At 40.0% G+C, this 26,692-nt stretch overlaps 1 protein-coding gene across 1 annotated transcript; it reads left to right on the top strand.

The window, feature by feature from the left end:
• Positions 1 to 4,522: 4,522 nt before the first annotated feature.
• Positions 4,523 to 24,278, top strand: AQP1 (aquaporin 1 (Colton blood group)). Its single transcript, XM_008502213.2, has 4 exons — positions 4,523 to 5,007; positions 20,647 to 20,811; positions 21,224 to 21,304; positions 22,391 to 24,278. Exons 1-4 carry the CDS (start codon positions 4,618 to 4,620, stop codon positions 22,568 to 22,570), a joined length of 816 nt encoding a protein of 271 aa, XP_008500435.1. The 5' UTR covers positions 4,523 to 4,617; the 3' UTR covers positions 22,571 to 24,278.
• Positions 24,279 to 26,692: the final 2,414 nt, after the last annotated feature.

The raw sequence follows: 26,692 nt of genomic DNA, 5'->3' as shown, positions 1-26,692 counted from the left end.
AAAGTCAGCTGAGTAGCTAGGGAGGGATTTTTTTTGGCAGTCAACAAGTGGATATCAACTGTTGATAGCAGATGCAGAAGAGGGAGATGTCTCTGAATCTTCAACTTTTCCTGGATTTAGGTGCATTAAAGATTCAGTGTAAAAAACTCTCTCAATCCCTCCCAGAACCCTCACTTGAGCTGGCTGGTGCCAGTTGTGCTCAGGAACCTCTCTTACAGAGAAATTCCCAAGTGTCTTCATGTTGACTCAACTACAACCTTGTACTTTTCACTTTAACAAATGGATCAGGTTCTCCTTCCAGCCAGCAAATGAACTGAACCCAAGATGGAATATTGGCATAAATCTCTTTAAGTCAGTGGCATTTTTCCTATAGGAAACCCCACCTCTGAACACCAACCTTCTCTATGGACAGCACTGAACAGAATATATGGGAAAACATTTTTATTCCAGACAGCAGTGCTGGGACTCCTTTCCATTTGTGAGATGTTGGGTTGGGTCAGGAGTACATGGATTATCCAGCAATTCCATGCTGGATGAAAACATGACTTTGTTCTCCATGATAGTGAGAAGATTGGTGATGTCTCAGAGGGGTGAATGTCTGTGGGCAGAAAAAAGGAATTGCTGTTTTCTTTGAAACTGTAATAAAGTTTCCTAGAAACCATTGCTTGACTGCTAAAAAATTGGGCCAGCAGGACAACAGGATAAAGAATTAATTTAAGAAAAGACTGATTGAAGTTTGCTGAAGTTCCCCTGGTTCCTCCCATTATTTTTCTGCTAGACCACCATGTATTTCCTCTGCCCTTCAACTCTGACAGTTCCTTCACCTAGATGGAAAATTCCCAGAGAAGTCACGTTAGCCAAGACCAAAATTGCAGCCAGTGACATTTGTTTCTTGTTCAAATAGTAAAGAGATCCTGAGCAATTTGACATGTGGGAGCACAGAACAAACCCTACCACTTAACCAACAAAGACATGTGTTTTCTAACGCAAGTGTTAAATGAGGATTTTCCTACAGCCCTTCAGAACCTGATTGATTTCAGACAAAAACTGAGCTGGCCCTGGGAGCTTGGCAATTAAATATCCAGTACTGTGGATTTTTCACTCAACTGTCTCTAATGTAAGTAGATTACAGAGTTGATAGTACAGTGGTTTATGTCATCTGTGAAGAATCATCTTAGAGCTCAAAAGTTCCTTTTTCCTTCATTCCCAACTGATATATTCTCCATTGCCTGCTCTAAACACATACATCAACTTGGTAGTTATCCTTCTTTATTTCTAGATATGTAATTCCCCCCCCCCCAAAGCCATACCCTTACCTTCCAGTGTGATTCCAGCTAAAACCATGCCTAGAAACACTGCCTGCACAACCCTCATCTCATTGCATATGCAGAACACTGGATTTCATCCACCTTTTGGTTGATGGTGCTGTATGGGGACTGGGTATACAGACCCCTTAGCACTTGGTCAAGGTCTGGGGTGTTTGCTGCCAGCCTGAATAAGGTGGGATAGAGCTTATTTTGTGGAAAAGTGGCATAATGTGCTGGGCACCAATTAGATCTGTGTTGTGATGGGCATTTCCTGAGAGAAAATATTGCTGTTCTACTCCCATCTTCTCCCATCATCTCTGTCCTCTTTCCTCATTATCCTTATACAGTTGATTTAATTTGTCCAGCCTGCCAATTCCTTCTACTTCTTGTGCAGAATATTTGTTCTTTTGATGCCATCTCCTTATATTTTCCCATTTGGTGGTTCTTCTAGACAAAGAAGGACCTTGTATACCAAGGAGAAGACTTCCTCTGCTGTCTCTCTATGAGCAGCACTGAAGACATCAGAGCCTTGGATATCATCATCATGCAAGCAATTAATAACACCACAACAGGGGTGATGATGATTTTGTTCCCTTCAGGCCACAGATGGGTAAGATTTGTTAATAGCTCCACACATCTCTTCTATTTTCCCTGTTTATATAAAATCAGTTTCAGTTTTAGCTTATTTCACCTGATTTTTAATATTCTTTTTCTTCAGATGCATAATTTTATTGATTTATGGCCTTCTGGTGGCATCTAGTTCCAAAATATGAAATGAGAGGTGGATAGTAGTTATGATGACACAAATGGGGAATCTCAGGAGGAAAATATAAGTCTGTTAAGTGACTCTCAAGGTGAACAACCCACCTTCTGCTCTCAAGGCTTGTATAATTGGGGTGTTATTCACTTATTCCAAGAACATTTCACTGATCAGACTAAAGCTCTTACTTGCTTGGGACCCTGTCTCTGGTACAGGCCAGTAAGGGTCACCTGAGGGTGATTAGAAATCAGAGAACCATTTTCAGTACTTCCTCAGCCTATTTTCCCTGCTTCTGGAAATTTTCCTATGAGGGATTCCCTTCTCACTTTGTCAGGACTGGTGCAGATGATGTTTGGTAAAGCAAACCTTAATTGTAAAGAAGAAGTGAGTAAAGAGGGAATTTCCTGTGGACACAGCTGGATATTTAGGCAGCTCCATCCCACAAGAGCCAATTTGGGATGTATGGAAACTCTTGTAAGCTGTTCATAGAGCTCTGCTTTCCCTGCTTCCATGAGGTGTGTGTTATATGGCTTCTGGATTGGGCATCTCTGGTCATTTATGGTCCTCAAGCCTCAGTGACTGCAGCAAATAAAAAGTTTCACTGAACAGAGTACAATAAGCATCAAATCTAGATTAATTTAAAATTCCACCATGAAACATGTTTGTCTAAGTTTGTTTTTTGATTTGTTTGTCAGAGGGTTCCTCACTGAAGTTCCACTGTAATTAGGCAAAAACAATAATTACTTTGTCCCCATATCTTTTCTTTTTCCCTTTTTCCCCTGGTATAGCTCTATTGTGTAAGTATATTAAAGCCCAGAAGGAAATATAGTTGGTTATACAGAAAATCAAGAACAGATGATGTTTTGAAAGAATAAGAACTTGGGGCTGACAGGCTGCAGGCATCTGGATTTTTATTTAAACAGTCTTCATCTTTGTACTGGAATCATCTTCTGATGATATATTTTAAAACCTCTTCTTAACTTCCTAATGCTATCCAGGTGTGTATTTGATTTTTCCTTCATACTGACATATTGCCCAAGTGAAAAAACCTTGGATTAATTTCAGTACAATTTAGAAGTTGACACCAGGAGATTCAGAAGAGGGAGAAAAAAAATGAGGAGGAAGAAAAGTAGGTTGGTTTTAAATACCCATCTTTCAAGACTTGTGCCTGGGGAGTTAATTTCTGCCTCTGGATCAGATTTAGCACAGTTTGAAGGCAGAGCTTCCTGATTTAAAGATGAAGGTACTACCAGCTGCTAAAGCATGCAGGGATCTGATCACAGAGGGGGTTAATCTGAGGCATGTGTATGAATCCCACTGTGATAAAACCAGAGGCTGTTAGACCTTTTGCTCCAAAAGACACTCTGGCACTGCCCAGAGATTCATTTTCTCTGCAAAATCAAGCATGTAATTTCCCTTCTCCCCCGCTCTCCCCTTCTGTCTCTGTTTCTGGCTAGCCCTGTGGCTCAGAACCAGCAGCCAGTCTCCCTGGTGACAGCCAGGACAGCTGACCTTCAGCAGGGCAGCCTGAGATAGGATTTCACTGCAGGACGTGGGCTAGGAAGCCCCTAAATTGGCTTTTTTCCTGCCAGTCAGGAGTGTGGGAGAACAAGCCTGGGGAAACCCGGCAACACCTCTGCGCTGGAAAGAAAAAAAGTGAAGAATTGAAGCCAGTTTAAAAAATAAAACAATTAAAAGGTAGCCCACCCGAAACCCCCTAAATCATTTTCCCCTGAGTATCCAAAATGCATCCTTATAAACTCCCAGCTTACTTTCAGTGTTCTTTATGAGGTGGTCACAGAGATAAAAACTGATCCCTATCTCTCATCTGCTACCTCCAGTTCGTGTGAGCCTGTGTCAGTACTGGTGTCTGTCCCTTGTCTGTTGCTTGGTGCCAGCAACAAGCCCAAATTCCCACAGAGTGAGCAGAAGGGACATTTTTACCTGTTTTTAAAGGAATCAGAGGTACTTAAGTCCCTAGGATGTGGATCTTGTTGCCAGTTTTATTTAGTACTTTCGGGTGTCATCTGCCGCTGGTGGAGCTGAGCGTGGAAAACTCACCAGGCTGCAGCAGATCCCTTTGCTTTTCCTTTCAGTCCAAATCAGGACAGAAACCCCCGAAAAGTTTTCAGTGCAGTCCATGTGCTGAAGGATGACACAGGAGTTTAGAGAAGTGAGGATGAAATTCCTGAGGCACACCTAAAGACTTTTCAAAAGAGTTTTCAAAAGCCTCTTAAAAAAAACGTCAGCGGAGGAGATCGAATGCTGTTAAGGGAGGGGAGGAAAAAAAAAAAAAGGAAGAAAAAACTTTGGCAGGCATGCAGTGTCTTACATCAAGCTAGCAGTCAGCATCTATGTAGATGTTCTTTCCTCCTTTTGTGCAACACCCCTTCCCTCCTACAGACCACCCAAAGCCCTATAAATAATCCAGGGACTGTATTTTTTCTCCAGTTTTCTTTTCAGACCTCAAAGGAAAAATATTGGGCAAAGGAAGGGAGAGAGGGAGAAGGGAAAGTGAGGAGGGGAGAAAGAGAGAGAGAGAAAGAAAAGATGGCTAGTGAATTCAAGAAGAAAATATTCTGGAGGGCAGTGGTGGCTGAGTTCCTTGCCATGAGCCTTTTTATTTTTATCAGTATTGGCTCAGCTCTGGGTTTTAGCTTCCCAGTGGTGGGCAACAAAACATCCACAAGGTCTCAGGACAACGTGAAGGTTTCTCTGGCTTTTGGGTTATCCATCGCTACCATGGCACAAAGTGTGGGTCACATCAGTGGGGCACACCTGAACCCAGCTGTGACCCTGGGCCTCCTGCTGAGCTGCCAGATCAGCATCTTCAAGGCACTCATGTACATCATTGCCCAGTGCCTGGGGGCAGTGGTGGCCACAGCAATTTTGTCAGGAGTCACCTCCTCTCTCCCAAACAATCTCCTGGGACTCAACGCGGTAAGTAGAAACTTAATTCCTCATTTTAGTAGAAATGGAACACCTGTAATCTACTCCAAATTGGGTGGGTGTGTGTGTGATGGTGATGGTGACCTCAGGCAGCCTCAGTTGCTTATCGTAACAGGGGATGCTAATATCAGGATGGATCTATGCCATAGGGAAATACCAGGATGGATCTATGCCATAGGGACAGTCCTTCCTCCAAACCTGCATTTCAGAGCTTTTGGGCATTATGGCTGTGATCAGTTTTGCTTCTGTTCAGTTTTGTACACCCGAGTCACCAAAAGGTGCCTTTTGATGCCAATTTAACATTGAAACCCCTGGCTGTTGCATGATCAAGTTCTTTTTGTGCTTCTGAAGGTCTCAGGTAACATGCTGGTCAATCTGCATATACCAAGGTTGTTTTTGCTGGTGTGAATGTGCTTCTTTTTAAAAATATCTCATTAATGGCTTGTGTAACCTGATGATGATGGAAATGAGCAGCAAGAGAGATGTGTAGGAAGAGAAAGTCCATCACCAAATGTGTGAGCATTACCTGTTGCATTAGGCAGAGTGCTCAGACCCTGTCTGACACAGAATCCCAGCTGAACTTTCTGGGTGTTTCTCCTTTTGCTGTGCCAAAAGGGGATAAAACCCCTGAATACTCAGGTGTAGATTGGAACATGATATGGGTTCAGGTTTCACCCCTCTCCCAGCCAGGTGCTCACAGCTATGACCTTCATGATGTGTAGAAGGTGCCTGGCCACACCAACCCCTGCTAAAAATGTTGACATTTTACTGTTGTTTTCAAATGTCATTCTTTGAAAAAAAAGGATATATACACCTCTAAACTTAAAGTCATCCCACTCTCCAGGGCAGTGCTACAGACACCGTAGTACACAGATTCTATAAATGAAAATTGCCTTTTAGTCACTTATTTCACCCGGTTCACTAAAGAACAAGTATTTCAGATCTTTTCTACAGCTCCTTTCTTGCAGCATATTTCTGACTGCAGTCTGAAAGTTGAGCTGATTTGAACTCCTCTTACACTCATTTGAAATCACAGGGATATTTGGGACAGAAAGCTGCAGATAAGATATTCAGAAACTATTTAGGTGAAATGATTAGGGGACTGATGATTTCTGAATAAAATGATTAGGGGAAGAAAGGATCAAAAAATAATTGACAAAAGAAGTAATACAGTTTTGCATGCTGAGGCATTACAGTTAAATCAGAAAACGAGGCAGTTTTTGAAAACAGAATAAAATCTGATACTAAGAAGGGGATTCCTGAGTAACATCCACCCTTGTTTTACTCTGTGGGTTGGCTGCTTACCTCCCCACATTCTGATGCCCACAACATCGTGCCCCCATTTCAGAAATTTTGATGAGTTAATCCAAAGCAGTTTGGGGAAGAAGAGAGAATAATTTTATTAACTCCAGAAGGCTCTGGCTGCATGTGTGATACATGAGCTTTTCCTCTGAAACCACTGGCAGAGGGAACTGCTCAACTCCATGGGACAGGGTACCCACCCAAGTGGTTTCCTCAAGAAGTCCAAGTGCCATTAACCAGGGGAGGTCTGGCTGCAGTAACACTTGAATTTGGTTTTCCCCTTTTGCTTGCCACAAACTGCTGATGACTGGCTCCTACCTCTATCCTTGAAACTGTGAAGGGGTGTAGATCATCACCCCAAACTCTTCTTGCTCCTCAGTCAGTAACGCTCCAATCTACAAAGATATAATTCAGAGCTCTGCACCTAGGGGCACACATGGAAAGTCAGGAAAGCTCAGTGGAGTCACTGATTTTGGAAAGCTTAGGAGACTACTTCATGAATCCCAAAAATTTCATGTTATAGTGGAAGCCTTGTTTCCCACCTCCCTTGGAACCTCTCTGGAATACAATGGAATACATTGTTTTCAGGACTATAAAATACACTGTTGGCAAAACCAGACTGTAAATCTCCATCAGGCCAGTATTACAAATCTGGCAACACTTTTGGTGCATGAGTTAAATGGTTAAGATGGATAAAATGGTTTCTAAACACTGTGAAAAGCCTGGTCTCAGTGCTTATCATTATTAAATACTCAAAAAAAAAAATTTTTTTTCCTATGATTCAGTAATAAATGTTTTGGCTAGAGGAGCAATGGAGAGGTCTCCCATGGGATGGGGAAGGCAGCAGCTGTTCTTCTCCCTTGCTAGAGAGGAAAGAAAATCCATCAGTTTCCTCCTAACAATCTGGGAATTTCTGGGGAGGCTTGAGGGGTCTGAGACCAAGTCAGGGAAGAACAGCAGAAGAGACATGTCCAGAAACCACAGCACCAAGAGCAAGCTGCCTCTTCCTGGAGATGATAAAGAGAAGCCCCTGAGATCACTTTTTGGTCATGCTTTTTAACCTGAGGACAAGGAAGGGAGGAACAGAGCTGGCATCCCATTCAGCTGCTTTGTTTTCCTGCCTCTCCTATGGAAAATGTGGTGTAGATTCACTGTTGAGAAAAAGAACAGGAAGAAGGGGAATGCTGGTTGTGTGACTGGGATGGGAGGAGGGCTTGGAAGTTCATGACTGTGTCCTCTGTTCTGAACCCCTCATGCTCTTGGAGGGGTGGTTTTTTTACAGGAAAAATGAAGTGGGAGAAGTCTAATGGTTATCCAGTGTCCACAGTGGATTCTGGGTAGGATTGCCTGAGCTTAGATTTATCTTGCCTAGCTGTAGGTCCTGCATTCAGGGGTCAAGTGAGGAATCCATTCCTATAGTGTTCCTCTCTTGTTCAGAGAATGAGAGATAAGGAGATGTATTTCATCCCTTAGAGCCTTTGAATTGTCCTCCAAAGACAGCCAGAACTTTCTGGGCATGATGAGGCTCTAGGCTTTTGAGCCTCTTTTTAGTATTCAGAATCAAATGGGATGAAATTGTGCCCTTCCCTCAAAGGAAAGAAGGGAAACAGAAGAAAATGGAAAACAAAAACCAGCCATGGAAGGTGCAAGGCTGGAGGGAAGGAAGGGAGAATGGAAAAGTAAGATGCTTCTTTAACGTGCTCGATGTTACAGTCTGGTTTATTCTAAGAAGCAAGTAAAACAGTTGCATATGAAAAGTCTGGTCCAAACTTTACTAAGGTCAGTGGAAATATTTATAGTTACTTTGGCTGGTTCCAAATAAGACATTCTGGACAGAATTCAGGGAGGTATTTAGGTTACTCAAGCCTTTTAAGACACTTAACTTCTGATATATTTTAGTAGTGCTGTGGGTGCCAAGGTGAAAACCTTCAGGAATTGGAAAAGCTGAAAGAGGAGTATGCAATGTGTTTGCTTTTCTAAAAATTTAAACACTTTTTTCCTTACATCATCTTTTATCTCTTTTTGGCAATTGGCTTCCTACACGTTACAAATTTCCATTAAGTAAAACTGTAAGAATAGAGAAGACCTCATCCAAAATGGGCTCATCTAACAGCAGAGCTGGCTATTGTCTAGTGAGGACAGATCTGTAGTTTGGATAATGGAAGAAACAATTTATCATGGGCAATTCATGACCAACAAAGAGCTCAAGCAGGAAAGGTGGGTGAGAGAATTCTGTGCTGCAAGGTAACAAAATATTTGTGGTTCAAACATGATTATCTTGAGAACTTTTATCAAGCTTTAAAAACAAGTTGAGAAAAGATCTTTAGCTCAGTTTTTGTGGGGGGTTTTTTCTGCTTTTTTGGGGGGTTTTTTTGGGTTTTGCTTTGTTTTTTTGTGAAAATAACCAGAGTTTGTGAAAAGGCCGACCTTGCTTTACAATCTTATAATTTCTATATTTTGGCATACTGATTAGAGTGCCAGGAAATGTGCCCTCCAAGTCTTGAGGCTACAATTTATAAACTATTTGAAAAATCTGTCTTTAAAAATATGTATTTTTTCAAAGTTGCAAGTGGATCAAAAGTTGTAGTCGAGGAAAACAGACCTGCAGGTAGTATTGCTCAGGGTAGATAAAGAAAAAAGCAAAACAACTTAGAATAACAAATAGAAGGACCTGAAGTTAAAAAACATTCAGTGGACTGATAAATGCTGTTTGTGTAACTGAAGAACTTTCTGGAAAAGCCAGAAGAGATCTGTGGCCAGTGGATTCAGAGGTCTGGCGCACTTTTTAAAGATAGGCCAAAGTAGGATCAGACAGGATCAAAGTAGGATACCCCAAAGTAGGATCAGATGTGGGAGCATTGGTGGAGATGAGGATGCAGTGTCCTTTGGTGATAAACACCCAGTGGCCACTCCAAATCTTTTCTCTAAGACAGAGAAAAAGAAGCCCTTCACTGTCCTTGCTATCTGCTACTTTGAGACGTCTTCCACTCTCACCAAAGTAATAATAAATAATAAAACAAATAAATCCCCTTTCCATAATTTATTCCTCTTGGTAGAGGGATAAATTTCTACCTCTTGGTAGAAAATTTTTAGCAGCAAAATGAACATTTTAAAAGTATATTTAATATAACAGAGACAAAAACCTGATGGTACTTATTATTTTGTGGGCTGAAAGAGGTTTCAGAGCTGTAACAGTGATTGCCATTAAAAATCAGTCAGAAAATGCTTAACACAACATCTGCAAAATTTTGTGCAGTTAACTCTGGATTAGGCTCTGCTTGCATTGAATCACCAAAGCATGCAGTGCCTCCAAGACCTGCACCTCTGAAAACCTACATTTAGGTTGGATTTTGGTCCAGCAGCAGCAGAGCATCTTCAAACCCTTGTGTTGGAGATTTTTCTCTGCTGTGTCTGTGCTCCTCAGCTCCAGCCTTGTTCTGCTATTTAGAAAGTTGAAGGCTGGGCAATCTCTTGTCTCCAGGAACCTGGAGCGTAGGATGAGGCTTATGCTGTGTGGATACTTAACCTCTGCAGATGCATTCTCTTATCTGTAGGGCATTATTGCTGGTGAGTTTTCTCCCAACAGTTTTCCAAGGCACGGAGACCCTCAGTACAACCATAAAATTCTTCATGCACTGGGAATTCTCTTTCATGAAGCTGAGACCTGTCCGAGCTTTCGATGGTGTGTGGCACTCATTAGGGATGTTTTTATCCTGGTATTCCTCACTGAATCTTTCCCATCCTTCCGAAAATTGCCTCAGAAGGGATTGAGGACAGAAATCACCAGATTTTCCACATTTGGTCCAAACCAAGTGGTGGCCCTTGGGCCATGGGGCACAGGACTTGCATGGTTGCTGTTGGTGACTCAGTGTTTACCTTGTGATTTCCCTCTCTTTCTGCCCGCACCCTATGAGTGTGCTCTCCTCCAATCTCAAATTAAACAAAGTCGGGTTGAGTTGGAAGAACTTCCAAAATAAACTGAGCACTTGAGAGTGTGAGGGGACAATTGGGTAAGTGATGCTGCTTTTCCTCTGAGTCAGTATGGAAAATTGCAGCTCCAGAGGTGTAGCTGGATGGACAAGACACAGAGCTGAATTCCTGACCTTTACGCTTATTAAAAACCTTTGGATGCCTTTTCTCAGATTACATACTGCCCCTTTCTCAATTCTCAAGAGTCAGCTTCATTCTCCCCACCACTTCCCTCTGCCTTCCCTGTTTCCAGTCTGATGTAGGTATCTCCTTGCCTGTGCTGGGACATCTCCATGGTTAAGCATTTGAGTTTCTACAAGGCACTAGAAGTCGCTGCGTTTTCAGAGGGAGCAAAATGGTTCCTGTGCAGGAGATTAGTCCAGGATTTTTATTTCTTAACAAAGAGCATCACAACAATAGCTCATTATTCAATTTCAGTCTCTCAGCAGCAGTCTTTAATGACATGCCAGCATTGTATTGAATTGCATCAGGCTGGGGAGGTGGAGCACAGGAAAGACACCTGCTCAAAACTGGTTGTGGTCTTGGCCACTTTCTAATGTGTTCACACAGTGACAGCAGAAACATCTGGGCTGAGATATAAATCTGATGGCTATCACCCATCCCCAGGAGAATTTAGGGATAACAAGTTATAGCTCTAATCCTTATCTCACATCTCAGAAGGTATTTCTTATTTCCATTTCTATCAAGATTTCCTTAGAGCTTCTACAATACTATAGCTGTAACCTCAGCTTTTGATGGAGAGGATGCAGGGATGCAGCAGGGTGACCAAGCCACAGGGTGAGGCCCTTGGTGATCAACCAGCTGCATTTCAGTCTTTTGGTGCTGAAAAGTGGGTTAAAACTGGGTTTTGTTCCAGGAACTGGGTCTGTGTCCATAGGAGTTAAGGATGACTGTACTGTTTGAAAAATGCTTTGCAAACTTCAGATTAAGGGTCCTCTTCATTTCTTTCTATTCAGAAATGATAGGAATTGAGGTGAGTTGAAAAATAGTGAAGTGCAATAGACTTAAAAACATTATCAATTTGGAATATTAGATAATTTTGTAATTCAAATTGAGTCATGCTGGGATTTTTGGAGAGGGATTTTGTTTTCTGTGTTTGACCAGCTGTCAAAATAAGTGGGATTAAATATGAAATATAAGGAAATTCATTCTGCCAACACCCTTCCTGACTGAATAATACAAAGTCAAAACTGTTTTCCTTTCTTTCTCATTCTATGCATTATGCCATATGCATTTAGATATTTTGTGCTCTGTGTAAACACACCTACACACACACTCACACATCCAAGAGAGCTAGATTGATAGCTAGAAAGACTCTTCAGATGAGGTAAACCTAAGTTTATTTTGTTAATTTACATTTGTTGGAAAAATAATAATAATAAAATAATAAATTTATTAGTGAGTGTCAATTCTAAATCAAGATCTGACATAGCAAGAACCACAAATGGAAATTTCCACAGCAAACAAGGATGAATATAATGAATCTTTTTTGGTTTAATTGATGCAATGGGAAAAACAACATCTAAATAATTGTAGAAGGGCCCATAATAATGTGAACGTTTAGGGGCATCAAGAATAGAATATTCTTTCAGTCAGAGAAGTTTAAAAAATGTCACTAACTGGGTTGTATATAGCTCCATTTAAGAGAAGGATTTTTAGAGCTAGGACACTAAACCACATCACAAGTACTAAAGGAAAAAAAAAAACCAGCCCTTGAAAAATTTCCTGTTTGTCTCAAGAGGAAATTGCCTGTTTTCTTTAGAGCAGTTGTTCATTTTTGCTTATTTGCCCATTCTCTAGATTAATGGAGAGGATTCAATAGCAGAGAGATCTTTACCTGGTATCACAACTAAAAATATCAAAGCAATTTTCATGCTTAGAAAGATCTTTGTTCCAGAATTAGGGAAACCAGCACAAGCTATTGTGTTATTGCTCAACTTCAGACAGCAAACTACCTGTGTGTTATGTCTGCATTTCTCAGTGTCTGCATTTCACTGTCTTCATTCTGTTGTCTCTTTATTACAAATACACAGAAGCAGAGGAACCTTTTTCATTGTGCCTGACATGGTACCTGGCACACTGAGACATCCTGCCCTGTGGATGTGCTCCTCAGGCCCTCCAGCCTAATATTAATAATAATAATAATTAATATTTTAATTTATTTAATTTATTTAATAATTAATAATATTAATACCAATATCAAAAAGCAGGGGAACATCTCCTTTAGGTTTTCTGCTCTGGCTGGAAGCAGGATGTGGTTCTCTCTATTAATTAATGTACAGCCTGATGGGAAGGAACGGATCCTTCTGGCTTCCAGGGCCAAAGGTAGTGCTGGTGTTCACTGAAGTCCATGAGATCTGAGGCTAAGGCACAGCACTAACCTGTTCAATCAAACACACAGGGCCTGACAGGCATCCTGGAGGAAACTATAAACAGCAGGAGGGCAAATATGCCTCCTGAAATCTCTGCACGAGGTTTCTCTTTTGGCACTTGTGGACCGGAAAGGAACAAAGAAATCCTCTGGGTACTTTCCTAGGAGAGCCCTCTGCATCCTCTCTCCAGGAACCACTTAAAGGTACAACAGAAAACCAAACTTTTCCAGGTTCTTGATGCTAATTCTGTGGCGAGTGAAGTCAATGAAGGCTTTTGTGGCATGTGTTTCCTTTCATGTATATTCACAACTTCTCCTGAAGTTAATGATAGATGTGTTTGGCTGAGGAATCAAGAAAATAAAATTTAGCTCTTTTTCCTTCCTTTGAGAAGACTTCTTTCTTGATGAGCAAGGTGGAGAAAAGAAGGAGGTGCAATTGTTTCATTAATACCTGAAAACTTTTGCACATATTCAGGGCTAGTTTTTAACTCCTTGGAAATGTCAAATCTTCAGAGCTCTGCACAAAACTGACTGTATGAACTATCCCAGACTGAGAATTCTTGAAAACTTCACAGGTTTTCTTGAGTGTTTGTCTACAAGTATAAAACAAATAACACTTTGGTACAATTTCCAGCAACCAGACTGTGAAGTTTCTGCAAGTCCAGCTAATTATTCTAGTAACAGCATAGAAAAAAAGATTCTATTAGGTTCAAAATTCAGATGTGCCCAAGATTCCCCACTGAAAAACCATGGTCCTCCTGATCTGACAACACAGGAGGCCAGAAATATCTCCGTGGTATAAATGAGTGCTTCAAAAGTGGTACTGAAAATAAACTATTTACTTGGGTATTGCTGGGTAAAGGGAGAAAAAAACCCAAACCCAAACAAAAACATCTCACTATTCCTCATCCTTTGAATAGAAATTGTTTATTTCTCAGCAGCAAGACTCTTTTAAAAAAAAAAAAACAACGTTCCCCCAAAGCCACTTTCCCAGAGGCTCATCAAAAATAAAAATAAAACTAAGATAAATGGTGTATCACTAGTGCACTGTGGTAAATGGGAGTCCTATAGAGGAATTGAATTTTCCTGACTGTTAATGCCTTCACATGTAAACTTTCTTTGGTTTAATTTGAATGAAACCACCCCTCTTTCCCTGGCATAATGGGTTGGTGCAACGCAAAGCTCTGGCCAGTTTCTTGTCAGCCTGAAGACAGGGTGGGAGGAGAGAATTTAGTCTTGTTCCTGGAGGGTGTCTGCTATCCAAAGAATGGAAAATATGATTTCTGCTTTGGGAATTGAATGAGTCCCCTTTAGAGCTCTTAAGGCCGTATTTATAGGAAGGATAATCTAGCAGAGGACAATATGTTTTGTCCCTAGGTTCTGCTGAATGCTTCTGTTGTTTATCTAGGACATGATCCAAAGCTAATTCTTTGCCTCATAAGCAGCTTCTTCTGAGTGCTCCTGTCTTTAAGTGAAACCCCTTAGATCTTTGCCTGTCTCTGCTTCCTAGAGACATGAGCTTTTGTACTCTCTGAATCCCTAACACTGGGTATAGAAATATCTCTTTCAGATTGGTACTGTTAAAAAGCAAGGAAATAAGAAAATAGCTGTAATTAAATAGCTGGGGGTAAAGTCTCTGAATGCATTTTGACTCTGAGTTAAATGAAGATTGATAGCTCTGGGGATCTGGGATGGGCTTCCTGCAGAAGAAAGGTAGACTATCAAGTTGGAAGTTATCAGGTTATTTTCATGAAAGAGTTGGAGCTGAAAGAATGAGAAAAGTCAGACAAAATGACCATCTGGAGAGCAGAAGATGCTTCTGAGGGAAGCAGGGACATTAATTTCTGAGACTACTTTTGAAGAACATAACATGAAGGAACTTTGCCCAGCTAAACACCTAAATGACAGTTAGCTGGTGTAGAGCAACATAATTAATATTTCCAGTGTGGGGATGAAAACAAAACTATGAAGTATTCAAATTAGTATGAAGAGTTTTCTTTATTAAGAAAAATAAGGAAAACCAAAGAAGTTAAAGTTTAAACTACAGGAAAACAATGCAATAGGACAGTGAGAATTTGTTTGGACAAAATACTAAAAGCCCTCTTATAAGAACAAAGTCTTCCAGGGAAGAGATGAGATAATAATTTGGAATGCTGAAAGGAGCAGGTCTGGTGCAATTTGTTAGCTGTTTATTTGAATTCAACACAGGAGGAAAGAGGTCTCTGTGACGGAAGGATATTCTTTATTGCAGCACAGCTCCTGAAAATGCTAGATTTTGTATGGAAAGGAGAATGTAGTACTTCTTCCAACTTGAATATCAAAAATGTTAATAAAAGGTAATAAGTGTATAGTCAATCCACAGCATGCTGCTTATTATGTGCAAGCCATGCTACTGCTGGGGTTCTGAAAATTCTGCCTTACCTGAGGGATGGCTGGGATATGCCAAGAGGAGTCCCTGGCATCAGTGATGTTATATGTGTCACTAAATTGCTGGGGCTTAACTTACCTCTCTCTAAAAACCATCAGCCAGCAGGGCTGGCAATGGGGTGTTTCATAAGAATGGAGAAAGTTTACATTCCCTGACAGAAAAACTGACTTCTACATTTCCAGAGGCTTGTCATTTTTCAGGAACAATGAGAAACTAATCCCTGTTATATGAAAGTAAGCTGGATTCTAGAAAACAATCCCTGTCTCTTTGTTGGATGAGACAAAGCACCGTGTGATGAAACCACCTTGCATAACAAAATGTCTGATCCACGTAACGGGAACCAGGTTTGAACTCCATGTGCTTTTACTCCTAATGAGAAAAATATGAAGCTACTAGAGAAGTACATAGTTGGGTTTACCCTGGGCCAGTTTTAATTTCCTGTCTCCATTTCTCTTCTGAAGGCAGACAACTAACAAATATCCTGCTCTAAAAAAGAAAAAAAAAAAAAAAAGAAAGAATAGAAAAAAAAAAAAAAAGAAAAAAGAAAACAAACTATTTATTGGCCCAGATTGTTGCTTGAAGCTGTGGAAGCCTGTCAGCTAAACATGGCAGTGAAGGGCACTTCTGAGATACATTCCCTAAGAACATCAGTTCCTATCTCCTATCTGATGCTGTGGAGAAATGGAAGCAATGCAACCACAACCCTCAATTCCTCTTTGGGTTGTGGCAAGATAATGATTTTCTATTAATTTTTCCTTCAGTTTTAAAAGTTCTCATTTCATTATGTTGCAGGTCTGTTGACTCAGTCACCTATAGGGGTTATATTTATGCAGATCCTTCAACACGACTGATCTACACTCCAACTAGATTTCCAGTATCTGCAGATGCCACCAGTTGTTTCTAGACAATTCTGCCCCAGACCTACCCACAGGAAGAACATTTCCAAAAAATCAAGCTTACATGTTACATGATAGTTTAGCTTGGAAGGGACCTTAGAAGGTCTCAAGTCCAAGCTTGTTCTCAAAACAGAGTCAGCACTGAATTCAAACCAAGCTGCTCAGGAGCAGCAGTATAAAGATAATCTTTGAATAGGGAACCAGTATTGTACCTCATCCCTTGTCCAGTAATACAAAGCAGAAGGCTTCAACATTCCCAGGGTGCTTCCTTAGGTTCCAACCAGTTACATCTCTCTGAATAAGGTGTGATTTTTATAAATTTTCTATAATTTTTCAGAATTTCAATGGGTTTTTCTGCCATGAACTTGTTCAGATCCACTCTGATTTTCACCCAGGTGAAAATATGAATAGTGGGATTCTCTTCCCAGAAAGATACAGCACCATTGGGTATCCACATGTAGTCCTCTGCTCATCATCTGGCTGATATTACAGCCAAGGAAGAATTACTCGGTGCAGTTAATGCAGCCAGGACTGGTTCAGTTAATCAGATCCATGTGGCTACATAGAAATCTCTGCTCTTCCCAATGATGTAGCTCATTTCTTCTGTGTGTCCCTGGTGCTTCTCCTGACAAAACAATAACTTAGAAATGAAGTTTAGTCAATCAATGCATGAGAACAAAAAGGGAGACGTCTGGATTGACTCCTGCGGTGTGGGAAACTCTGGGAGGGAGGAATGAATGTAGGCTTGTGTGTTTCATTTTAATCCCTTAGGGCATATGTTGTCCCTTAAAGCACTGAATCCATTCTTCAAGCCTCACAAGTCTGAAGCATGAAAAGCTCAGGGAGTTACTGTGCTCTTCCCTGCCCTCTGAATTTTTTCCTTTTGCCTTAAAGAGCATCACTTGAAATGCAGAGAACATGAGAGTTAGTGGACTACAGAACTTGTGACTGCTGGTAGGAATGAAGGGAGGAAAGTCACTGCAGTGTGGGGACAGGTATCAGGCCAGCAGTACAGTAGAGGTGACTGTGTCCAGGCATTTTCCAGGCATTATTATATCTATTTAAGAACCAGAAATATATTCACATTGCATTCTGGCTATTCTCAGTAGCAAAATGCTAGAAGGCAAGACCAGTGAGTGATTTTTGCCTTTGTTTTATTGGCAGCCTCAGGTGGTCAGGTCTCTGTAATGTATAATGCTGCTTCCTTTGAGATTCAGATTAAGTTTCAGGCTTAAATCAAAAGTCAAATTTCTGGATCCAGGTATTTTACAAAATAAATAAATAAATTCTGGTTGGTTATGCCTGCTGGGTTCTGCCAAGAGCTTACAAAAAGCTTCAAAATGTCCAAAATGTTTCATATTTCATTCTTAGCTGGGTAACGCTTGCAAATCCATTGTGACCAAGCACTGTATAAATCTGAACCTAAGCACAAAGATATATATATGTACATTTTAACTTGATGCTAGGAAATGCACCTTCTTGCTCCCTATGCTATGCTGTGACTGGGATGTCATCAGGGTGATGGATGCTTCTGCTGTTCCATGTGTTGCTGTAGCCTAGATGGTCAAAGCTTCTGCTTTAGGGACACTCTGGCTCTGACAAGTAAGAAAATAACAAGCATCTGTGATATTACACTTGTATATTGCAGATCCAGAGATGATAGGAAAGCAGAACACCCAAGGTTTGTCTCAGTTTTGTCCCAGTCTTGTTTTGGAACACAGCCCAGAGGCCTTGCTCTCACAGTGGAATCTTACGTCCCTGGCAGGCTGCACAAAAATTACATGCTAGAGGAAAGGAAAAGGTTTCCTATGATATTTCCAGGTTTTCTTTGATTCCACACAGCCCATCAATAAGTGTTGATTAGCAGGGAGAATGACCTCAAGCCACGTCAGTTGTAGGATGTGTTTTCCTGGAGGGAAAGGAAGAATATGATTTCCGCCTCTCAAAGATAAGGATTATCACAGGTTTTAAAAGCATAATTCTGCTCTTATTGTCTTTTTTTCTTCTACAGAAGCACTTCAAATGAAGGGGAAGTTTAATGGTAGGCCAGTGTTTAATCTTCTAAAATGCCAAGGCTTTGTCAAATGCTAACATTGTTGTGTCAGACCTCAGATCTAGATTTTCTGGGATTTAATACTTGCATTATGATGGAACAGAATTTAATTTCATAATCCACTTTTGGGCATTTGCATATCACTTACATATTTGCCAATGCACTTGCTTTTTAAGTTTAACCATTTGGCCTTCCAAATGTGAGATAGGATTTCCCAGAGAGTCTCTAATCCCGTTCCTTAAACTAAAACTGTTTTTTTATCAATAGGATGCATTTGAAAGCTAATTTGTTGACAGCCACAAATCCCACTGTCTCTGCAGTGAAAAAAAAAATTACTTTTAAAAGAAGATGAAAAAATTAATAGAATATTTTTTAAGTGATATATCAGGCACTCAGCATGAGTTTCTGGATAATGTCACTTTCACTGCTGGCTCATCTTTATATGTTTATGGGCTTTTATTTCTCACATGCAAGTCCTATTAATGCTGAAGGTTTCATTGAGTGATTTTAGTTTCTAGTGTATGGATCCCTAAAGAACCAAAAATTCAACTCACCATTTCAGCCAGGATTCCTTTCTATCTCTGGAAAAACTTCATCTAATTCAAAGGATATCAGTTCTGCCTATTACAGAACAAGATAAAAATATATTACTAATGCTTCAGTTTGGCAGGTTTTACAAATCAGTAGATTTTCACTGTTTTCTTTATGTTTCACTGTTTTCTTTATGCTGGATGAAGGCTCAGATTTTTATATTTTTTTTCAATGCTTCAGAATTTGATATTATGCTACTTGGTTACAGAGTAAAAACAAGAAAATTGAATAGCAGAGGTGGAAAATGAAAGAGTTCAGTTAAACATCTTTAAGTTTTAATGTTAATAAAATACTAGTTTGGGGGAAATCAGGGTGTAAAACCACCAAAGCAGATTTAAAGCATTATTTTCCAGAGGTTCGTTGTTCTGGACAAGTCACAATAACATTTAGTTATGTTTTTGCCATATGTGACCTAGTGATTTTTTTAATGCAGAGGCTTTGACAGATGGGATAACCTCCTGATAACACTGGGCTTGAGCACAAGTTTTGCAGAGTTTGCTTCCTACTCAGCATCACTCACGTTCTCCATTTCTCTGGCCTTTGTCCAAGCTCATTTTTCATCCTACCCATGCATTGTTATTGCTGCTTAATACCAAGTTACTCATCTCAGCTACAGTCTTGTCTTTTCTTAACTAAGATATCACTGGTTATAGCAATTAGAAGCAGAATTCAAAACTTGTTATCATTTTAAGTGGTTTAACTCCATGGTTTCTGGTCAAGCACAGGCTTCTAACAGTACTCCTGAAATAGGACAGCATTTTTACTGTATAATGTTCACGTCTATGAGTTACCTTGGTTACAATCTGTTCTGCAGCTTTTACATTAATAGAAAACTACTGATTTCATGATTAATAATATAGTTGGGATATCTACCTCTTCCAGTGTGAGTTTGTCTAGAGATTCTGTTTTAATAGGAAATCAAAATACTTCCCCCTTTAGTCTCTTAGGATTCCTGAGTATGGGTGGGTTTTTTTACCTTTATGGCTTTCAAAGAAGGTGAGTGACACTCAGTTTGAATCAGACACCTGAAATTAGTCTACATGTGAGTTAAGTGTCTAAGCTCTTGTAGTCAAATGAGACCTAGTGAATAAAAAATCCAGGACAGAGCTATTCATTCAGTCATTCTGAATGGCACATCCAGTCAGCTCTGAAATCATCACCTACATTTCATCAGCTGCATGGAACTCATCTCCATTGACTATGTTCATAACATATACATTGCCTAAACATTGACATCTAGAGACATTTTAGATGTTTTTTGTCTTCTGTAAGACCTGAGTGAGATCTATCAATCCCAGTGGGTTTCTCAGGGTATTTCAAGTGGAATTCAAAGCACAGGGGTCTTAATGTAGAAAACTTCCCATGGGGACAACATTTTACAAGAAATTTTCAACATGAAATCCTTTGAAAGATTTCATCTTGAATTATAGAAAATAAGTAGTGGTTGGAGAAGAGACTTGTCAACAGCAGAGACAGGTCCTTCCCAGTTACCCAGAATATACACCTTTTTTACTGTCTGTTTGTTCTTTCGTCCTCCTGCCCCTCTTTGCTTAGCAAATGGTGCTGAAGGGGAGCTGAATGATGTTCAACATGACCACAGAATCCTTATTCTCAGAAGAAATGACTGAATGCCTCAGGTTAGGACAGTTCACTTCTGTGGGTAAACTCTATTGAAGGCAAATCTCTACCTCATTTTTTCCCCACACTTTGACCAGCATCATTCTTGTGTGTCTCCTGTTTGAGCATTGGCTGGGTGCTGCAACCATGCAAACATGTTCTATGACCAACAAAAGCTGGTTATGCTTAGACTTCACCACAGAAGTGTTTCAAAACTTATTTCTATTTTTTTTTCCCTGTTGAACAAAAGCAACTTGAGGAGAGAAATGATTGCACAGGTCTGCATTCTCCTGTTGAAAAAACAGTTCCTGCAAAACTTTGTCATATTTGTTGAAATCAGATAGAAATACCAACTGATGTCTTCTTTCTTGTCTCCATGCAGCTCTCAGAGGGAATCAATGCAGGTCAAGGACTGGGTATTGAAATCATTGCCACCTTCCAGCTGGTGCTGTGTGTCCTTGCCACCACAGACAGGAGGAGGAATGATGTCTCAGGATCAGCACCTTTGGCCATTGGTCTCTCTGTTGCATTGGGACATCTTCTTGCTGTAAGTATCACCTCTCACAGCTAATACCTGCAATGTCTCTCCTCAGGATGGGCTGCTGAAGGAAGATGATGGGCAGGTCATAGTTTCCTCCCTCTTCTTCCTCTTCAGAGAATGACCTTATTCCTGCAACATGCATGGCCCTGCTTTCTCAAATCCTGTGGCTTTATCAGTAAGTGATGAGGCTGCATATCTGGAAGGAGTCACTGCAGTAGGACCTGTGCTGTACCCCTGGTGGGATAGGAGAGACACATGGCAGACAGTCTTTCTTTTTTCTGAGGAAGAGAGGGTGGGATGAATATGAAGTTGTTGTGAGCACCTGATCCATGCTGCTGGCTGCCTCTTGCCCTCCTGTGTGATGAAGATGCCACACATGTATTAATGCCTCACCACTGGTTCTCTTTCCACCTCCTAGATTGACTACACTGGATGTGGAATTAACCCAGCCAGATCTTTTGGCTCTGCACTGATTGCCAACAACTTTGAAAATCACTGGGTAAGTTGAATGAACCTGTTTAGCTTACAAGAGGCTCTGCATATACATAACTTACAAGATCAGAAACCTTTACATTCATATCACAGAAATAGAATAATTGGGTTGGAAGGGACCCTAAAGATCATCTAGTTCCACCCCCTTCCATGGGCAAGGACACCTCCCCCTAGACCAAGTTGACCAAGTTGCTCCAAGGCCTTGATGACTTCCAGAGAGGGGGAAGCCAGAGCCTCTCCCAGAAATCTGTTCCAGTGTTTCACCATCCTCACTGTGAAAACATTTTCCCTACTTTTTCCCATTTCATTAGGACCAAGTCAGTCAGTTGCCGTTTCTATTTCATTTAACAAAAACAATCTCCTTTTGCTCCTGACCAGCCTTAAAAGATCACAGTCCTCAAACTGAATGCTCATGTTCAAAGTACAGCAGATTTGCTTTGGTTATATCCTGTTGTGTTTATATATATATCAAATAATTTAAGCTTTATGTTTGTCAGACTCAGGAACAGCTTGGCCATGGAAAGCCCTCAAAATCATGTGTATTTCTAATAAAATCAGCCTGTCTACTAGAATACTTTTAATAACTCTCCTTCCAAACTTTGCTGTCCTTCAATGATCAGGCCAGTACAATTACAGCAATATCATTAGCTAGCTAGCAGCTAATTGCAGATTAAGCCTCTAGGTAGGTCCTCCTTAAGTATTGCTTTATAATCCACCTATCACTGAAAGTTAATGAGAGAATCTAATGCCCTTGTTGCTTTTAGAAATTATACACCCTGACAAATTTTCCTGGAGGAAAAGAGAAGTTTTGCCAGTAGATTCACTAATTTTAAACGAACTTGACAACATATTAATATCTATATTAATTAATACTTATTATCTACAAATATTAATATCTATAATTACCAATTCTTGGTGAGAAAGTCCTTGTTTCTTGCTATTGAGTTCAGTAAATCTGCAGGTGCTAGGCTGCAGTTTTAGTGCTCTCACTGAAAAAAAATTGTGTTGGAAAAATCCTCAGAAGGTATTTTTCAGACCAGCTTCAAATGCAGCAATACCCAACGTATTAACTGGGCTTGGAACTTCCTTTCAGATCTTCTGGGTTGGCCCAATCATTGGAGGAGCAAGTGCTGCCCTGATTTACGACTTCATCCTGGCTCCCAGGAGCAGTGACCTGACTGACCGCGTGAAGGTGTGGACCAGCGGCCAAGTAGAGGAGTATGATCTGGAAGGAGATGATATGAACTCCCGGGTTGAAATGAAGCCAAAATAAAGAAAGAGAAGGGAAAAACAAAACAAAACACAACACATTGGTTTCCGAAGATTTTATCAGTGTTATAGACTCTTTGTAAACCAGCAAACAGTACTTAGGTTTTATATTTTGGTTTTTTTTTTTTTAAATTCAATATGGTTTTCCATTTTTTGCCCTGAATATTAATAGCCTTTTTATACCCTTTTAATTTTGTCAACTACAAAGTTCTCAGGCCAATAAGTCATTAAACCTCTTTTGCATAAGCTAAATGAATTGGGCTGAAATTTAACCCCTCCTTTGCCACCTCTGAATTTGCAGATGTAATGAAAGTGGGTGGTTCTCTCAGAACAACACTCAGTAATGATAAATAGTTCAAATATTTGATGAAAGAACAGATACTGAGGATAAAGACCCACCTACACCTATAGAGGGAGGCTTATACTGGAAAAAGTATTTATACCAGTATTCCAAGTTGATATCTAATGCCAGCAGTGCATGTGAAAAAATATCTGAAATCATTGCTCTAAAACATTTCTTTTGGAAGCAAAGACCACTAAAAATTACTTGTTCTGTAGAATTCAGCATAATTTTCCAAATTACTTATAATCTCTGACAAATACAGACAGAAAAGTTAAGCAAGACTATCTCCAGAATAAGAGAAACCATTTAGGTTTTCCAGTGTTTTATTCTCCCTGAGCTTGCTTCCAGCTCATTGTGAGGGGAGGGAATATATGAAAAAAATGTATAAATTCCTGGGAAGTATTAACTAGAAGTCAGATTGAAGAGAAGTAATAACAATGGCAACAAGAACAACATGGTGTCAATATATAGACAGGATCTGATTGTTCCTGTGACTACTCTGCTTTTGTTCATCTTATGTATTTTAACTGTATGTTTTAAAACAAACCATGAAAATAAAAAAAAGGTCCCTTTCTTCCTGACCCCATTCTCATAGCCAGTTGTGTGACATTCAGGGACAAGGAATAGATGTACACACAGTCTATTTTCTAATGAGGGACAAATACAGACCTGTGTGTAAGTCCATTTTGGGGGGTCATTGCTTTTATATATATATATATATATAAATGTTTATATATATGTTTTATACAGAAAGCCTAGTATACTGTTTTGTAAGAAAATACCATCATAAGACAAGTGGAAAGAACTGCAACAGTGCTTAGCAAAATAAATTACACTGGAAATGTAAAGAAAAATTAACACTAAACAATGTGGAAGACTATTTTCTGTTTTCATTTTTGTGTGTGTGCTACTTATGATTTCCTGAGTAACCCAAAGCATTAGCTGGTCTTACCTACTAACTATAGGATATAGTAAAAGCAGATACATGCTGATATACTTGTTCTGGACTAAACAGTTTTATGTAAGAAATGAGGCCCAGAGGAACCTACAGAAAAAAGCTGCACACTTTATCATTCAGACAAACACCCCAGAGCTAAAGGGATGGATTTCTTCTCTTAGAGAGACAGTGTGGCCATGGGAACTGAGAGAGTTGGGAATCCATAGAGGTTGGATCATTTCATCAAGTTGAGCAGGTGTACAACAAAAAAAATAAAAAATAAAAAGGAAAATCACCAGCAAAACAAAACAGAATATGTTTTATCTTTCTTGTCTACATCTGGCATGCTATCCCATGTATTGATGATGTACATACAGCAGGATTGGATTTTGGGGTGGTTTAAAAATAAACAAAACCTGTTGTTCTAACACATGGAATGTTCACGGTTCTTGATTTTTTATTTGCCTTGCATGACAATGCAACTTCCTTTTTCTATACCATTCTTCAGGTGCCCAACTCTAAGACTGAGACAATTCTAACTTTTCTACCCTTGGTTGTTCCTTGTATATGATGCTGGCTTTTGGGGACAGGAAACATTCATTGATTTGTAGGACAGAAAAAGACCCTCACCTGGAAGTGAGCCCTAAGATATGCTGAGAAATGAAACAGAAATTTCTGCAGAATTCTGCAGGATGGCAGAATCTTTCTTCAGCTTTGTTTCCTGGTTCTCCAGCATCCACGAGTTTAAAATTAACTTTCCTGTGCAGCAGAATCACTCATGGTAAATAATTTCTTTTGAGAATCCTGAGGTAAATTAACACATGCAGTGATGAAGCAAACTGGAGATTCACAATTTGTTCTTCAGTCTACATCCTGGAAAGAGAAATATTTTGGCCTATTTTCTACATTTCAAGGTCCAAAACCTTGAAGCCAAGCAACACTACCTTTTCATTTCATGTGTAATGCAGCTACTTCATGTTAGCTCCTGTAGCTGCTGTTTGTTATGACCACAGGAGTAAATAAAATAGGTGCAGGAGTAAATAAAATAGGTGGAAGTTCTGCAATAGTTGTTTCACTAGTCAAGAATCAAAACCCAGGTCAAAATAAATGAAGTGTCAGTGTATTTCTTCTGTCTGTTTAAACCATTCACAGTAATGCTCTAGAAATTAAGTGAAAACATAATTCAGCAGAATTCCAGGCTTAGATCCCTGCTTGTTCTTAAAGAAGGAAAAGATTAATGACACATTCAGAGTTCTCTGGTGGTGCTTAGATCTGAACTGAGAACAGCAGCTTCTCAACAATGCAAGGCTGTAGCTTCTGATGGTCTCCCTGATCCTGGTACAAATGGTTTTGCTTTGTGCTAGACAAGAACCTTTCAAAGTTATCAGCATCTCATTAAAATATTTGGAAGACACCCAGCAAAGGAATTAAAAGCATGAAGCAGCAAAGTGTCAAAAGCCACTAACAAATGTCAAGTGGGAGAATGTGTTTTCAGGCAGTCACCCAGAAACTCAGCTAAATCTGCCTGACATCAAGAGGAAGCCTGGAACACAAGTGTTTAAAAAAAAGCTCCCATGATGTATGCAGTAATAGCTCCTGACTTATGGACATATGGACCATGTCTGTGCCCTGGGGACAAACCTCTGTAATTATCACACATTTTAACAGGAAAACCTGGGCAAACCTAGATGTCCATGACCACCTGCCATCTTTTTTGGTAGCCCCTCTATCCAATAGCCCACAGCATAGCCAATACCCACAGAGTGGCTACACGGATGCTAGTAAATGAAAAAGCACAGGGAAATGTTTCCAAATACAGGGAGATGTGTCAGTGACTCTGTGCCACTCCAAAGTTCTCCCAAACTTTTCCTGGGCAAAGTTGTTCAATGGAAAAATGGTCCAGTTTGTTTGGCCTGAGGGCCAGTTGCCATCCTAGGGATAGAGAGCACCAGCTGCATGGATTTGCTCACTGTAGTTTAGAGAGCTGGCAAAGAACCATCTGGTTTTGCATGCACCAGCACAAGATAACTTAGAAAAAGCCTGAGCAGGGTGATTTGAATTCATCCCTGGAGAAACCCCTGCCAGTCCATCAATTCTATAGACAACCTCAGGTGATATGGATCCTGACTTTAGTCATCTATCTTTAGAAGTAAATACAACTGTGGCAATTTAATTTTAGATTTTGTGTTGCTTGACTCTACATAGACTTTTAACACGTGCAAAAAAAGAAAAGCAATTGAAACATAACTTGAGCCAGGAAGCTTCCATTGTCTTTCCATATCCACCAGCTGCACCAGTCACAATTCAGAGCTTAATCTTTTTAAAAAAATAAAACAACACAATAATACCAATAAAGAGTTTCTCATAGTATTTCTGTGTTTTGCCTTTTTTTATGCAGCTGAAGTTTGGATGTGCCAAGAGTCACACAATAAAATTATATCAAGGATATGACTGTTATGATTCAGTTGAGACCTGAGCTGTATAAACACCTGTGTCAAGGATGGTGCTGGGTTTCATTTTACTCAAGTCCAATGTCCTTGAAAAGACCATATTTTTATTCTATAAATTGTCTAATACTGCAAAAATTATTTAACCAAAATTCCCTCTGGAGACCAACGACTCATTTTACAGACTTTCTAAAGATGAATCATGAAATCAAAACTCTGATTAAATTGATCCATCGATAATCAGGCATCAGACATCTACAAGATCACACTGCTTTAGGTTCTTGAAATCAGATGCCACATAAGGCTACAAATGATGTCCTTGAGAAGACCCAATTCCTGCTGACTTCAAGATTCCCTTGTGCTGTTGGACAAACCTAATATGTTCAGGTCTGCAAAGAT

Source organism: Calypte anna, chromosome 2 (assembly GCF_003957555.1).
Source record: "Calypte anna isolate BGI_N300 chromosome 2, bCalAnn1_v1.p, whole genome shotgun sequence".
NCBI classification, from domain to species: domain Eukaryota; kingdom Metazoa; phylum Chordata; class Aves; order Apodiformes; family Trochilidae; genus Calypte; species Calypte anna.
Note: the sequence above shows the minus strand (reverse complement) of the source record. Positions and strands in the feature narration are given on the sequence as shown.

What these genes read in the sequence shown, in the direction of transcription:
- AQP1 (XM_008502213.2), top strand. Translation starts at nt 4,618, where the DNA reads ATGGCTAGTGAATTCAAGAAGAAAATATTCTGGAGGGCAGTGGTGGCT. An exon ending in CATTGGGACATCTTCTTGCT is followed by an intron (nt 20,812 to 21,223) that starts GTAAGTATCACC and finishes TCCACCTCCTAG; the next exon opens with ATTGACTACACTGGATGTGG. An exon ending in ACAACTTTGAAAATCACTGG is followed by an intron (nt 21,305 to 22,390) that starts GTAAGTTGAATG and finishes ACTTCCTTTCAG; the next exon opens with ATCTTCTGGGTTGGCCCAAT.